This window comes from Colias croceus, chromosome 8 (genome assembly GCF_905220415.1).
Source record: "Colias croceus chromosome 8, ilColCroc2.1".
In the NCBI taxonomy this organism is placed as follows: Eukaryota; Metazoa; Arthropoda; class Insecta; order Lepidoptera; family Pieridae; genus Colias; species Colias croceus.
In genome coordinates, this window is record NC_059544.1 from 8,672,599 (window position 1) to 8,688,877 (window position 16,279).

The following is a 16,279-nucleotide window of genomic DNA, read 5'->3' on the forward strand; positions in this document are numbered from 1 at the left end:
TATGTACATGATTTTAAATACTTATATGTATTAAAAAAAAGACTGTTAGTTATAGTATTTTTTAAGTCGTCTCCACTTACTACTATTATATTATTAGATTAAGTGGGTACCTTTCTTTTTTTTTTTTTAAGTGGGGAAATCTTGCATACCTAACTACTTTTATTAAATTAATCCGATATCTTTGAGTTTCTCGTAGCAAGAATTCAATGCACAGAACATAATATACCTATAAGTATTCGGGATTCAATGACACTCATACTAAGTAGGTACTATATTATGAATTATGATAATAAATAATAATAATTTTATGTACGGTGTACCCAGTACCTATATCGCAAAATGATACGTACAAATTTAATAACCATAACGTTTTAAAAACCAACTGTGTAATCGATTAAAATATTTATAATAACCAAGCAAGACTTGAAGAATGAGTTAATAAACGAATATTTAATTTAATACCTAACAAGGAACATTTACAGACAACATGAATGTAAAATTTGATGAACGTAATGTTTCAATCTCTTTTTTATTTTAATCAAAATGTAAAGACTAAGTAGGTTTATTATCTAAATTCCTCAAGTTGGTCAAAACGTAAGCAGATGAAGTTAGTACTAAAAACGACTCTGTAGTAAAAAGACGTCTAATCATAAGTATTTACTTTCAAAGTTGTGAATAATATTTTACAATTTAATAATTCATAAAATATAAAGATGATTCCAATTTACACAATTCAGCAGGTTCGTATATTTTATTTATTAATACACATTTAGTTATTTTAAAAGGGAAAGATATAACAATTATACCTAGTAAGCCTATTTCCATTTTAATTTTGAATTAAGTATCAATATTATGAACGCTATACCGACCCTTGGCTGTTCTAAGCTTTACGTGTGTAGGTATACTGAAAAACATGTGTCTATCTGTAGTGTCGTAGTTCATAATCATCCATTTGAATGCGATTTAAATTCTGAAGTTAATGTTTATCTATATTGCTCAAAGCTATTTGTAAAATGAAAATAAGTCTTCGTCGAAGTATGTAATAGGTACATATAATATCAGTTACATTGCTTGTTAGGAGCATGTTAGGAGCCATCAACATATAAAATGACACCATATGATATTTTGTAACTACAATATGTTATTTCTTTATAGTGAAAAAGTTCATTGATATTATCTTAATTACTTATTAATAAACATTAGAACCCTCGTAAATTATTGCGATGTTGGTGCGTAGAGTACATGTATGATTACCTATACGTAATAGACTAATTATTTACTTCGTTATCGAGGGACTTATTTTAGTAAAAGAGAATTTAATACACATAACGTTTTATCTAAAAATAAGCTAGATGGCACATAGCACATTTAAATTTTTATAACATACATATTTGCATAATATTAGATCTAGGATTAACATATGAATCGGTAATTATTGCTTCTTGGCATTGGCAACCAAATGCTGGCAGCTTTATAACTTGTTTTAATTTAGGTAGGTACTAATCTTAATTCATTATGAATTTTAATATTAATGCTTTTTTTTTAAATGAACTAAGTAGTTAATTATTCCAAATATATAAAAAATTGTGATTGTAATTATACAAATATGGATATTGATATCTGATATAAAAATCTATTTATTTATTAGATATTATCTTGGTGACCGGCTAAAGAGCAGCTTATGCCCTATCTAATATCTAATATATCCTACTAATATTATAAATGCGAAAGTTTGTATGGATGTATGGATGTTTGTTACTCTTTCACGTAAAAACTACTGAACCGATTACAATGAAATTTAGCACACATATAGAGGGTAACTTGGATTAACACATAGGATAGTTTTTATCCCGGAAATCCCACGGGAACGGGAACTATGCGGGTTTTCCTTTGCAAACGCGGACGAAGCCGCGGGCGGAAATCTAGTATGTACTAATCGTGAATTAATCTATATCTGTAGTTTTTTCTTACGTTTTATTGTACAGAACACGTCGGGCTAATTTATAATACAATTAAAAAATTAAAATCTATCACTGTATCCAAATTTCATTCTGATCCAATCAGCGGTTTTTGCTTGAAAGAAACAAACTTACGTGCATAGCTACAGCCTACATTCTTACAAACTTTCACATTTATAATAATTATTATATTGTCAGGATAGGCTAGAATATTCCTACACCGATACTGTCCATACCCTTTAGTTTCTGTGATCTGTGGTCCATACATTCACATCAATATTGAATATTGAAGAAAAACTTCTATTTATAAGAGAGCCTAGTGGAGGCCTATCCAACCATAAACAATTCACAGATTAATAAAGAGAATTACTTTAGAATTATATAATCTGTGGTACCTATTACTAATTTACTAATTTTATAAGTGCCAGCATATGATAGATACGCAGACGAAGTCGTGAGTTACCATTAGTGCTGTTGTGCCTGTATTGTTTTTCTAAAGAAAATTCCATTCCATTCCAGTGTCCATTTTCTCTCCATTTCTTCAGGGCTCTATTATAATCATAATAGGTTTTATCGATACGCTCATTACTAATATAATATATAATCACACTTGTGTATTATTTACATACCTAATACTTTTCATTTTATATTCTTCTATACATGTATATTGTATAACCCAAAACATTACTCTCTTGAAAAACATATTTTTTTTTTTCAAATAAAAGTCAACAACGTTTCCTTATTTTTGCGTCATTGAATAATTAATGTGTTAATTTACTTGTTAACTTATAATTTAACAACAACAAAGTAACTTGTTTAAAGAAGGTAACAAATGTTAATGACTTTAATCTTTTTATAATTTGTTTTTTGAGATTAGTCAGTAATTAGGTATAGCAAGTTACCTTTAGCGACACTTTCCTTCTACTGATGGATAATCAAGTAATTATGTGGAACAATAATTAACGGCATTATGAAAAATTACCTTTATTTTAATTGATCAAATAAAAATATTGTAATTTAGAAATAAGTGAGACGTTTAAAATAATACAAAGACGTTATAAAGTACCTAGAATTATTGTACAACATCTGCACGAGATGAACCAAATGTCCTAAAAAGGAAAATAACGTAGGTACACCTCTATCAACTAAATCAGACTTTCGCTATAAATATAATATTATCTACTATCTACAACATTATTTTAAGGTCATATGATTCATAGAATAGCAAAATTTGATTCCTTTCATTAGCAAATATTAATAATTAGTAAGTAATTAATGTAACAACAAAGCGCGAAACCAGAACGCACGTGTAAAATATAATAAATTCTAATGAGTTTATAAATTGCGTTTCTATTTCAATAGTAAAATTTCGTGTTTTTACGCATACCGCATACGTCGGTGTTAATTGTTAAGTGAGACAATATTTAAAAAAAATATATTTATCAAAATCATGAGTAATTAATAATGATTCTATTTCTCATCTCTCTCGTTCTCATATTATCAATATTTTATAAAAACGTTTACCTATTACCGATAACTTTATTAGATCAGCCAGCGTTTACCCGCAGTGCTAAGCTCCTGTTACTTTAAGCGAGATGATATTATAGCCTATAAGCCTTCCTCGATAAATGGACTACCTATCTAACACCGAAATAATTTTTAAAATCGAACCAATAGTCCCGAGTTTAGCGCGTTCAAACAAACAAACAAACTCTTCAGCTTTATAATATTGGTATAGATAGATGTGCTCAATACAATGTTTACAATATTACAGACCCTCGTCATAACAGGGATTGCTTTAAGCTGTATTTTAGATGGATTTATATTTGGACAAATGTCAGGGATGTTGGAAGCACTGCGAAGATCTGATACCTCCATATCAGTAACCCCTGACGACCTGTCATGGATGGGTAATTACTCATTTTTCTCTATTTCATTGTCATTAGATATAATCTATTTATGAATGTATGAGTGTAACTATTTAATTCAAAACAATACAAAAATTATAGAACACCTTTAGAATGGTTGGGTAAGTAAGCCTCGTCGAAGTGCGACAATTATCAATGAACGTAGTAGTTCAGTGACGTTCAGTATTATCTAATACATAATTAATTAATAACGTCTTAGTTTAGTTTATTACTTTAGTTATTTTGTTATTACCTTCATAATATGACGTTAAATACATGGTAAAAATTAATTAAGTCCCAAATAAACAATATTCTAAACCTAACTGGAAAATAGTGCTGTTTTGAATTAAAATTTAAGAACTTCACTTTTTCTAATTGATAACAATATATTTCCATATGTTTTTCTTACACTTAATTATTTTGTTTTTCTTTATTTTCAGCTGCAAGTATTAATATAACATGTTTTTGTGGCTTTGGAATTGTTGCCTTAATCACGGAACTTTTTGGGCGGAAGAAAGCTGTATCGATCGGAACCATTCCTTTAATTTTATCTTGGATTTTGACTTATTTTTCAACACATAGAACCACTTTATACATATCTAGAATTTTTGCTGGAATATCATTTGGTTGTACCTTATTCTTAAATTACATCAATATCGGTGAATATGTATCTCCACATATTAGATTTATGACCACTAACATGTTACTCTGTGTGACATCACTAACTGGGACTATGATAGGGCAAGTTTTGAGCCTGGTTATGGAGTGGAGAAACGTTGCACTCATAGGTGTTATCCCTTCAATTTTGTCAGCTGTCATCCCATTTTTCTGGGTAGAAAGTCCTATGTGGTTGGCATCACAAGGAAGATTTGAGGAGTGTGAGGTAGCATTCAATACACTACGTACGCCATCTAAGGCAGCCGAAGAAGAGTTAAAACTTCTGCTTACAATGGAAAATAGTAAGAACAAAAAATATAAAAAGAAAACTTTCCTTCCTGTTCCTTTGAAAAAGATACAGGACGCTCTGAAACAACCATATTTCTGGAAATGTACCATTTTGTCTTTTATCATGCACGTTTATAAAGTTGTTGCTGGACGGATGTTATTTAACACTCTTGCAATTTCCATACTTCAAGACATCACTGGAGGCGGGTCGGCTAAAATCTTATATTATACCTTGGTAACTAATAGTTTTTCTGTATTTGGAGCGAGCATATCTTTCATATTTTTAAAGAATTTTAAAATGAGACAACTTTTAATACCCACGGGAATTATTGCAAATTTTCTTTTGATTACATTTGGACTTGTACTTTATCTTGTACCGGATAAAAATGACTACATTAATTGGATTAAAATAATGCTCCTCGCTTCATATTTAGTTATAGTAGCGGTTGGTCCATATCCAGTCTTAGAGGCAATGTTAACTGAAATAAATCCACTGGAAATCAAAACCTTTAACATAGTTCTTATGGGAATTTTGGCCGGAATTGTAAACTTCTTGGCAATTAAATTAGCACCGAGTATGTTTCTTGTTATTGGACACCATGGAGTATTCTTTTTAAATGCTTTTATTGCCTTTATGTGTCTTGCATATTTTTGGTTCTTTTTGCCTGAAACTAAGGGGCGAACTTTGCAAGAAATTGAACTGTATTTTAAAACGAATAGCTTTGATAGTTCTAAGTTAGAAGAAGATCAAACCAGAGAATTAATAAACGTCACTAAAGAGAGAAATATTCAAAATCTTACCGATGTAATGTAATTTATCTTCTAATATACTCGCACACTTGTATTATATCAATTATATCTTCACGAAACTGTATCAAAAACTGTTATGAAAATGAACCCATCGTTTAATATATTTTTGAGTTATTACTTAATATTATCATGACGTCTCGAAATAGTTGTAAATAAATATTTATTGCATATAATGCGCCAAGAATGTTAACTTAAAAAGTAAGTAAAGTTTAAATTAGGTTTATAATATAGAGAAGGTAACACACAACTTGATATTACTACTAAGTAAGGGGGTGTAAAGTCCGGGGTTCGAGACCAGGCGAGCGCGCAGGAAATTAATTGATTTTTCAATTCATGTGCGCATGTTATAACATCACCACTGCTCGAACGGTGAAGGAAAACATCGTGAGGAAACCAATAGTTTGACGACATGTGACATCCGCCAACCCGCACTTGGCTAGCGTGGTGGATTATGGCCTGTACCCTCATAGGAGGCCCGTGTCCTAGCAGTGCGAACGTATATGGGATGATGAAGGGGATGTTCTTAAACTCTCAGGCAAAGAGTTTTTTGGGGACTTTCTGACAATGGCTGACTTTTTTATTACGTGAATTTTGCTGGGGATAACCCCACAACATTTTTAACCTCTATCCGCTAGCGAGATTTGTGAAAAACTCATCGTCAACGAAAACTGTCAGCTTTACATCACGAAAATATTGACCTGTTAATTCATATTTAATATTATCATATAATTTAATTTAATTTTATATTTATGATAGATAAGTTAGACCTAATAATAGTACGTACGGTTTATTTTGTTTTTAGTTTTAGTATTAGGTAACATTATTTGTAACTTTGTTCGTGTAATAAAACAACAATAAAGAAAAACATATTCAGTAATTATTTCTGTGTCCCAAATAAAATATGATACCTTTGTACTTGTGAATAACGAATAATATGACATCCCTAATTTATCAAAATATTAGGCACATGAACATAGACCTACTTATATAGATGTAGGTATATTTGTAATAATAATGTAAATTAATAATACAAGGAACCAACTTATTATGTAGGTAATTATAAGAAAAGCCTCGGAAAAGGCGAAACGAAAAACACAAGGATTAATTTCACGCTGTACTTTCATGTAGGTATGTTCATCAATTTCCACTGACTATTTTTTATTTCTTATTGACATTAGCTGATAGAAACTTAATATACTGCGCCTGCTCGATTTGTTAGCAATAACTACTTCGTTTTAATTTGCTATTTAAATTTATATTTTTATCAAAAAAAAAAATCAGCAAAAACACGCGATATACATACAATATTTTTTAATCTTTAGAAAAGAATTTGTTCACACCGCAATACTTCTAGAAGATCATTAGCAAATGTGACTAGAAAAAAAATCCCCAATAGCTCCAAATTATTAATAGGAAATATATTGTAATACTGTGGTACAAGTTTATCAATCGTATAGCGATATGAAGGTCTTCATTCACAAAATTACTACCATTACGCTTCTACACTTCAATAAATTTTACAAAGCGGTAGTTCATTCCCTTAAAAACTTTCTATACTCGTATTGGGATCACCAAGTCTTTGAAAGATTATGACGACTTGTCACTACCAAGCTCTATTAAAATTTTGTAAACAATAGTCACAATCATCATCACATTGAAACATGAAATCAGTACCCACTAAGAGGTTGAAAAGAAAAGGTATTATGAAGGTTATAAAGATACTTAACTACTACAATTATTATCAAATATAAATAAGGAAAACCAATGAAAAACCAGATACAGCCTTGCTACTTATTGTAAGTATTTATACCTAGTACCTACTCTCAGTATTATATTCCTCATTAAATTATATAGATTACTTGCCATCTATTAAAGATTTGCTGGTCCACCGCGACCGTCCAGCATTCTATGAGTTTTCTGTCTTTCTAAGTACCTACATAAACTTTGAAAAGGGGAAAAAATAACTGCTACACAACAGGTCCAGAATACTTAATAGTAGCTAACGCTACCAGGTATGCTTGATATTTTATACAGTGGATATTTTCTTTAGTTGAAATACAATAGAATTGGTATATTTTCAATAAATATATTTTCATTTAAATAATCATAAATACTACGTACATAACTAAAACAATGTACGAAATTTTACAAAATATTTTAATGACGATTTTTTCGATTGAAAACAAACCGTATAAAAGTAACGTCAAGCCGCACCATGCATAACAAATACAATAAAGAAGAAGCAATATTAACATAATACGGAACAATATTTCTCTCCAGTGTTTATCTAGTAATGAAAAGGAACAGTTGTTTTTATTACTTCGCTACTACTACAATTTTTAGTCGTGTTTCAGTGGTCAAGATGTCCGTCCAAACCTTCCGGCAGGTATCTATTTGACTTTTACATTTATACCTACACGAAAAGAAATTACAACGTAGGTAGGTATTTGTTTTGCGTATTATGGACGAATACATAATAAATATTGAGCAGTCAAATCATTTTGTTTGATCATCTGTTTTATACATAGATTATAGCACAGATTATAGCTACCACAGGATTATGTACATAAAAGAAACGAGGTAATTTTCTGTGTTTTAAAAATAACTGTGCTGTCTTCAGTGTCTTTATTATTTGACTTAGTATATCCATGAGATTTCCGGGATAAACCCTATCTATCCCATGTGTTAATCCAAGTTACCCCCTATATTTGTAATCAATTTTTAGTATTTGCGTGAAAGAGTAACCCATCCTCACAAACTTTCGAATTTATAATATTAGGTAGTAGGTCTTCTTACTAAATTAAGCAATTCTCTCCAATTTTTAACATTTCGTTTGAAATTCACCCTTTTTTTTAATGTTACGATTCTACTTTTTTATAAATACCTATTACTACTAATATTGTAATTAATCCAGAAAATTAGGTTATTGGTTAAAATTGAATATTTCAAACTTACAAAGATTGATTTCAATGACTTACGATTATGTACTTCTTCTGCTCTAATATAAGAACACATAATAATATTATCACAGATAATAATATAAGAACTACTATAGATATTACGTTTATCAGAAAAATCTCAATAGTTATCACCGTCTCGTTTAAATATTATATTTTTAATGAACCCTTTACTTCCTGTAGCCTAAAATTATAACATCAATTGCTTGATTCGTTAGCCGGCTGTGCAATAACTAAAATTTAATAATGACAAAAAATAATAAAAGACCATATTACAGTAAGTACTCCAAAATTAATAATGCACATGCGAATCTTCGCTAATAATTGTCGTATTTCCAAAATGTATTTCATTTGACTAAACAATTTTACTAAATTATGCATGAAGAAAATGCATTTAACCGCTCTATATACATATCGTCTTCGGACGCTCCGGGAATATGACAGTTACCGAACTGTGACGAAGATCTCTATGCGCATTGTCACTTTTGGAGTACTGTATAATTTTATTTAAATTAATTAATTACCAACGTTTATCTCTTTTTGAAATTAACCGCTTCAAAAATAAATGAATTAACCGCTCTGATGGCATATTAAATACGCATTTAAAGTCATTAAACTGCCAAACCTAGGTTAATTCAACATAAAGGTTAATAAAAATCGATACCGTACAATTAATTATACTAAAAGTCATGTTTAAATTACATTTAAATAGCTTTTTTTAAACGTTCCTTGTTTTATTACCGACAAATACGAAATTAACCTCTTTATGAAACACTAGCTGCTCCGCGCGGTTTCACCCCCGTGGCTCCACTCCTGCTGGTCGTAGCGTGATGAAATATAGCCTATAACCTTCCTCGATAAATGGGCTATCTAACACCGAAAGAATTTTTTAAATCGGACCAGTAGTTCCCGAGATTGGCGCGTTCAAACAAACAAACTCTTCAGTTTTATTATATTAGTATAGATAAACATAAGACTTTAAAATAATCGGAGACCCCCAAGACAAAGAAAAACAAGTAAATGTAACGAACTTTTTAATACATATAAATACGTACACTTACCCTAATTACATCGACTGTTCAACTGACTTTGATAATGTTAGCAGTTTCCTCTCACGAACAAAATCATTCACAATCATTGAATTAATATGTACAATACATATTAGCTCAATGTTCACAATTTATAACTTTTGAAAATTTATTTCCGCTTTTTATTTACAGGTGCTAGTTATAACAGGTCTGGCTTTATGCAGCATCTCTGATGGTTACATTTTCGGTCAAACTTCGGGGATGATAGATGCTCTACGTGGTAATAGCACGATGCAATTATCAGAAGATGGTCTATCTTGGATAGGTAAGTGTACCGCATCATTTCAATATTTACTAATTTATACTCGAAGACGTCAATTTATATTCCGGCAATCGATTTCCTCTGGCCAACTTTTGAAATAGCATTTGTACATGGATCGGAGTAGGAAATCTTCATTTTCAATAAAACAATAATAACAACATTTTTCATGAGCTTGCTGTTTGACTTCGTGCCACATAAAATAACATTGTAAGGAATAACTTAAAATAAACGATAACAATTATGATGAAACACAATGAAACACGTGTGTAACTCTTGGTGTAACTACATACAACATTCTCAAGTCACCCGATGTTGATTGATGGAACTAATTATTAATGTCTTGCGCGAAGATAATAAAATTTCAAACATTCATTCAAAACACTCACGATTGTCTCAGTATACTGGTAGTTTAGTTGATATGTGTCATGTTTGTGTTATTCTTGGAAACTTTGGTACATTATTTTTAACAAAAACAACTGTTTCAATATTGTCATTCGAGTAGAAAAAGACATAACAACTTCTGTATGGCGAATAATATTCTCCTTTTCATTTTAATTCTTTGTTCCAGCATCATCGATCAACATTACCTGCTTCTGCGGTTTTGCTGTGGTCGCTATTGTGACGGAAATACTGGGAAGAAGGAAAGCTTTAATATTATTAAACATACCCGTTCTATGTTGCTGGATCATGGTGTATTTTGCTCAAAATATAACAACACTGTTGTTCTCTCGAGTAATTATGGGAGTGTCATATGGTGGTGTCCTTATGTTAACGTATATTTGCGTTGGCGAATACGCATCTCCGAACATTAGGTCTCTGTGTTTAAATTTAATAGGTTGTGTTGGAACGCTTATAGGTTCCTCCTTAGGGCATATCTTAAGTCTTCTAATCCCTTGGAGAGAAGTTGCCCTTCTTGGCATTATACCTACTTGTCTTGCAATTGTGATTCCTTGCTTTTGGGTGGAGAGTCCGTTTTGGCTGGCATCCAAAGGTAGATTTGACGAATGCACGGATGCTTTCAAAGCACTTCATATATCTACTGATGTTACCAAAAAAGAACTAGCTTTAATAATTGCCAATGAGAGACGAAACCAAACCAAATATTCAAGTAATACCCATGTTTTAAAATTAATTATAACAAAGGTTTCGATAGCAATAAAGGAGAGATATTTTTGGAAAATAAGTATTTTAAATACTGTCATCAATATATACCGCATAGCTGGGGGACGAATATTGTTCACTACCTTAGCGTTGACTATTTTGAAGGATATTACTGGTGACTCTAACATTTTAAAGCACACAATTCTGGTTGATGGATTTTGTATCCTGGGGGCACTGATATCTTGTATTCTAGTGAAGAAATTTAAAATGCGGAGTTTGCTATTCAGTTCTGGAATATTGGCTAACATAATACTTATAGTACTTGCTTCTGTTCTCTATTACAGACCAGTTCAAGATGATATTTATGTTTGGATTAAAGTATCGTTGTTGGCATTATATTTCATTATTATGATAGCTGGACCATATGCCGTATTGGAAACCTTACTTATTGAGATAAACCCTTTGGATATTAAAGCTTTTTTTATATTTTTCTTCGGAGCTATAATTGGTGTTGCACAATTTTTAGCGGTAAAACTTATGACGAATATGGTCAATTTGATAGGGTACCATGGAATATTCTTCTTAAATGCCATAATAATATTTATTTGCATGACATATATTTGGTATTATTTGCCAGAAACTAAGGGGAAATCCTTAGAAGAAATTCAATGTTACTTTAAGAATGAAAGCGTACTTGAAGGAGTTTATGAAAATTGTGAACAATGTAATGTCTTACTTGATTCAGTGAAGAAGAAGTGTCCTCATATTATTTAATAATGTAATTAATAACTAGTGTATTTTAAAGTTATTAGTAATTAATAATATTGTATAAGAATCTTGAATAACAATACCGAAAATCTTTATAATATTGATATTATAAGTACGTAATTGTTATTGTGATATATGAAAACTATTATAAAACATGCTAGTATAAAAATTTTAATGAAATAAAAATTTAATGTAACTAATGATGTCGTTTTATTTTTGTAACTTGGTCTTTCTTTTGAAAACTATAGGTAGATACTGTTTTTCATACAAATAGCGTGATTTGACACTGTGTTTACTGTGTATTTGTTTGAAAATATATTCGTGTCTTTTCTCCAATTACTTAATTTGTAGCACAATGTCATGTTGGTACGTAATGGTTGTAAGACAAGAATAATAAAAAGTTGAATTATTATTAATTAGCCTATAGATACGAGCTATTTTTTCTATATAGGAAATAATAATCATACATAATAAATATTTCAAAATGAAAAGCTAGTTACATTTTAAGTTCCAATGCAAAATAATGGGCGCTATCATGTATCCTGCTATGGCATGAAACTATTTTGATATAACGTTTAAAAGCAAGTTTTCTAGAATATTAACCTGATTATATTTATTAATTACTAGATATAGAATAAAAATTAAGACCTTGCAACTGGGAATTTTCGTTTCACTGCAAAAAATCTAAACTTAATTGAGTATAATAAATGAATTTGAAGCTAATCTATATCTATACGTAGAATAAATCTGTAGAAGGGTCAATTCTGTACATTGAAAATATTAAAAAAATAAATACCAGGGGGTGTTACTGGATCCATACCAAACCCAAATATGTGATTAAAAAAATTTTTCATCACATATTTGGGTCACGTGAAAACTAACGGTTCGATTTCGATGAAACTTGGTTTAATTATACCTTATTATCCTGGGCGTAAAATAGGATACTTTTTATCCTGGAAAAATACGTAGAAAATCTTAATTTTTCAGTTTTATCCATAGACGTTGTTCTGTAGAACCGCGAACACACGTTGCGTATTATTATAGGCCTAGCCGTATTTGGGAATTGGACAAATATATTAAATCCAAACACAAATTTAAATTTAAATTAAGTAATTTATTTCCATACAGATAGTCTTAATTTATTAGTAGTCTTAATTTATTATACATCGTTATAAAAACTAAATTACCTACTTTACACCAACGTATGCAGCTTTTTACAGAATTATTGTTATTAGTACAATAATCATTATCATACTTAAGTACTATTGAATAGAATATAAATTAACATAATATATTAATGTAGCTTCATTAAATAAATATACAAAAAAACTAAATAGTAAACATATCTATATTCTATGACCTAATTAATTCAGTCAATCTTATAAAATATTCAATAACTGCCTAGCGAATTTAATTAAGTAAGGTAAAGGTCATTTATTTTATCATAAAAAAAAATTATTATTTTATTTATTTATTTACACTTTATTGTGCTGGCATACAAATAAATTCTTAAAATTAATACTTAAAACTAGTCCAGCACAGAAGGCGGCCTTATCACTTAAGAGTGATCTCTTCCAGGCAACCTACTGTGTGGAGTAATATTATGAAAAAGGAGGTAGGTAGGAAGTACAAATATATATACACATACATAAATATATGATCTATTATAAATACATATTACATACATATGAAATACTATATATATTACATATTATATAGTATAATACATAAACAAATAATAATTATATTACAATAATTCATACATACATAAACTCATACTGTAGTTTAGTTAGAAAAATAAATAAAAACACAAATAATAAATTAATTAATCTTACTAATCCGAGTTAAATGCTAGGTTCAAGTAGTGATTTCGGACTTGTTTGGTAAAGTTTTTATTTTCATATAAAATTATGTGTTTATATGAAAATAAAAACGTTCTACAAATTAATAACAAGGTGAAAGCAAGGCTCTTAATTTTGTTTTTGAACTTGACAATAAATGGGTCGGATTGCTTATTCATTTATTTAAGTTCAGTATTCTCTATCAACCTATTTCACCAATTATAAGGTTACAATTCTCTTGCCTATTACACTCATTGACTTCATGTAATTTTTTGTTGCAGGCAATTTGTTGTTTGTGTTCAAATTTTCCAGTTTTAAAAAACACTTCAATTTCATGTAAAGTCCTACCTTTTGTTTCAGGCATGTACACCCACAAAAATAAGAGACACATAGCTGTAATTATTGCATAAAATAGAAAAGTGCCAGAATATCCTAATGCTGAAAACATAGTTGAGGCTAATTTAATAGATAGGAAGAACACGCCCCCTGCTAAGGTCCCTGTTACAAAAAACTTCGAGAGGATTTACCTCGCCAATAAAGACCTCCAAAACCGCGTATGGGCCGGCGCTCGCGACGATATAATAAAACGCCATTAACACCACTTTTATCCATGGGTACCAGCTCCCGTTTGGTACAAAGTATAATGCTGCACTAAATGCAATCAATAGGATATTAGACAGTACACCCAAGGTAAACAGAAGCCTTCTCATTTTATATTTGTTTATCAAATAGAATGACCAAGCGGCACCAATTATTCCAAACCCATCAACGAGTAGGGTAAACAACAGGACATCAGTACGACCTGTAATTTCTTGTAGCATTGTTATCGCAAACGTACTCAATAGAACACGTCCAGCTGCAGCTCTATAAATATTCACAATAAATATGGTAAATGTTATTTTCCAGAAATACATTTCCTTACACGCATTCGCTATTTTCTTAATGTCCCCAAATCGCGTGTTGGATCTTGTCAAAAATTCTATTTGATTTTTCTTCTCATACGCAATAAGATATTTTAATTCAGCTTCATTATTTTCATTTTTACTTCGCAATGCTCTAAAAGCCTTCTCACATTTATCAAATTTTCCCTTTGATGCGAGCCAATATGGGCTTTCGAGCCAGAACAGTGGCAAGATGCATGCCAATCCTGATGGAATCAATCCAATAAGTGCTACTTGTCTCCAATCTATTAAAAGACTTAGTATGTGGCCCATCATTACACCAGAAAGTGTACCAATACTTATTATTAAATTACAAGCAAACTGTCTATTACTTGGCGGGAGATATTCTCCACAGTTTAAAATCGTTTGAAAAAATACTCCTCCATAAGAAATTCCGACTAAAATTCTAGTGAATAAAAGTACAAATTTATCTTGTGCATAATAGAGTACAATCCAACTTAGTAATACGGGAGCCCCCACAATAGTCGTTGACCATCTTCGGCCCAACGTTCTCGACAATATACCAACAATAATGTACCCAAATATGCAGGTTACATTTATGGTAGACGCTGAAAAGAAAAATTGAAATATTAAAATATTATAAAAAACTTTAGACTAATTTTTACTGGAAAACCTTTAGTAGGTACAACACAAAAATAATAAATGTATGAGAAGAGCAATAAATATTTATAGGAGAGCTAGCATACATAATATTTTAGTATAGATAGTAAATTAAACAAGGGAAACAACACCATAGAATACTATAAAACAGTAATCAAAGAAAAAAAATACCTATCCATGAAATATCGTTTTCACTTAAAAATATAGGACTGTCAGGCCCTCCCAAGGCGTTCACCATTCCTGACATCTGCCCAAATATGTAGCCATCAGAGACGCAACAGAACACCAATCCTGTTATTGTGATTACCTGTAAATTATTTCACTTCCTTATTTATTTTAAACAGGTAACTAATTTTAAATACCTCTATAATTTTCTTATATATTTATAACACTCTATCAAGAACTATTAGAATTATATCGAAATCGACGAAGAAAGTAAGACTAAGTCAGCTCTAAGCTTTCGATTATAATAATAAAAATAATTAATTCGTCTTTATTTGGTTCTCACAACATTAAAAGGTTAAAAAACTTGATAATACCATGGACGAATATAATCTAATAATACTACAAAAAAAGACGTGTGGCATGCGTGTGGCACTCGGGGACTGCCACGGTAAAGCTATTGCATGCTATGCCTTCAAGCCACACCTCCGCGCCCGTCGGAGTGGGGAGCGTGAGGTTTTTCGTTACGGAATTTCTGGATTCGGTCCCCGCACTCAAGGCCCGCGATAGAAGCTATGCAGCTTAAAAAATACAGTAGAGGTTAATATTGTGAAAAAATGGTGCCTGAAATAGACTGCATAGAAGTCTGAGGAACAGGTCACCAGCCCAGCCATTATTATAATAATAATAATTGTCTATCAAATTTTTAATAGTAAATATTAAATATTGCTGCAAGTTTATACTTACTGCGTTTGCGAACAGATGAAACTATGGCTTCTTTTCATCTAGATAATATTATATAAGTTACATGTGGGAAGCGTAAGATAAAAATAGTTTTATTATGTTTACTACAAAGTGTATTAAATATTTTATGTTATAACAGACTTTCATGTTATTATAACGACAATGTTATAATAT

The 16,279-nt window shown here is 30.6% G+C and overlaps 2 protein-coding genes across 3 annotated transcripts; both read left to right on the forward strand.

The window, feature by feature from the left end:
- Positions 1-627: 627 nt before the first annotated feature.
- Positions 628-6,455, forward strand: LOC123694084 (facilitated trehalose transporter Tret1-like). The gene is made up of 3 exons (XM_045639388.1): positions 628-740; positions 3,733-3,868; positions 4,306-6,455. Exons 1-3 carry the CDS (start codon positions 714-716, stop codon positions 5,622-5,624), a joined length of 1,482 nt encoding a protein of 493 aa, XP_045495344.1. The 5' UTR covers positions 628-713; the 3' UTR covers positions 5,625-6,455.
- A 1,153-nt stretch (positions 6,456-7,608) lies between these two features.
- On the forward strand, positions 7,609-11,948 carry LOC123693757 (sugar transporter ERD6-like 6). 2 transcript variants are annotated; one of them, XM_045638964.1, is made up of 3 exons: positions 7,609-7,632; positions 9,798-9,930; positions 10,496-11,948. In XM_045638964.1, exons 2-3 carry the CDS (start codon positions 9,867-9,869, stop codon positions 11,800-11,802), a joined length of 1,371 nt encoding a protein of 456 aa, XP_045494920.1. In that variant the 5' UTR covers positions 7,609-7,632; positions 9,798-9,866; the 3' UTR covers positions 11,803-11,948. The 2 variants fall into 2 exon arrangements, with proteins under 2 accessions (XP_045494920.1, XP_045494919.1); XM_045638963.1 differs by lacking the exon at positions 7,609-7,632 and adding an exon at positions 7,896-8,006.
- The last annotated feature ends 4,331 nt before the right edge of the window (positions 11,949-16,279 follow it).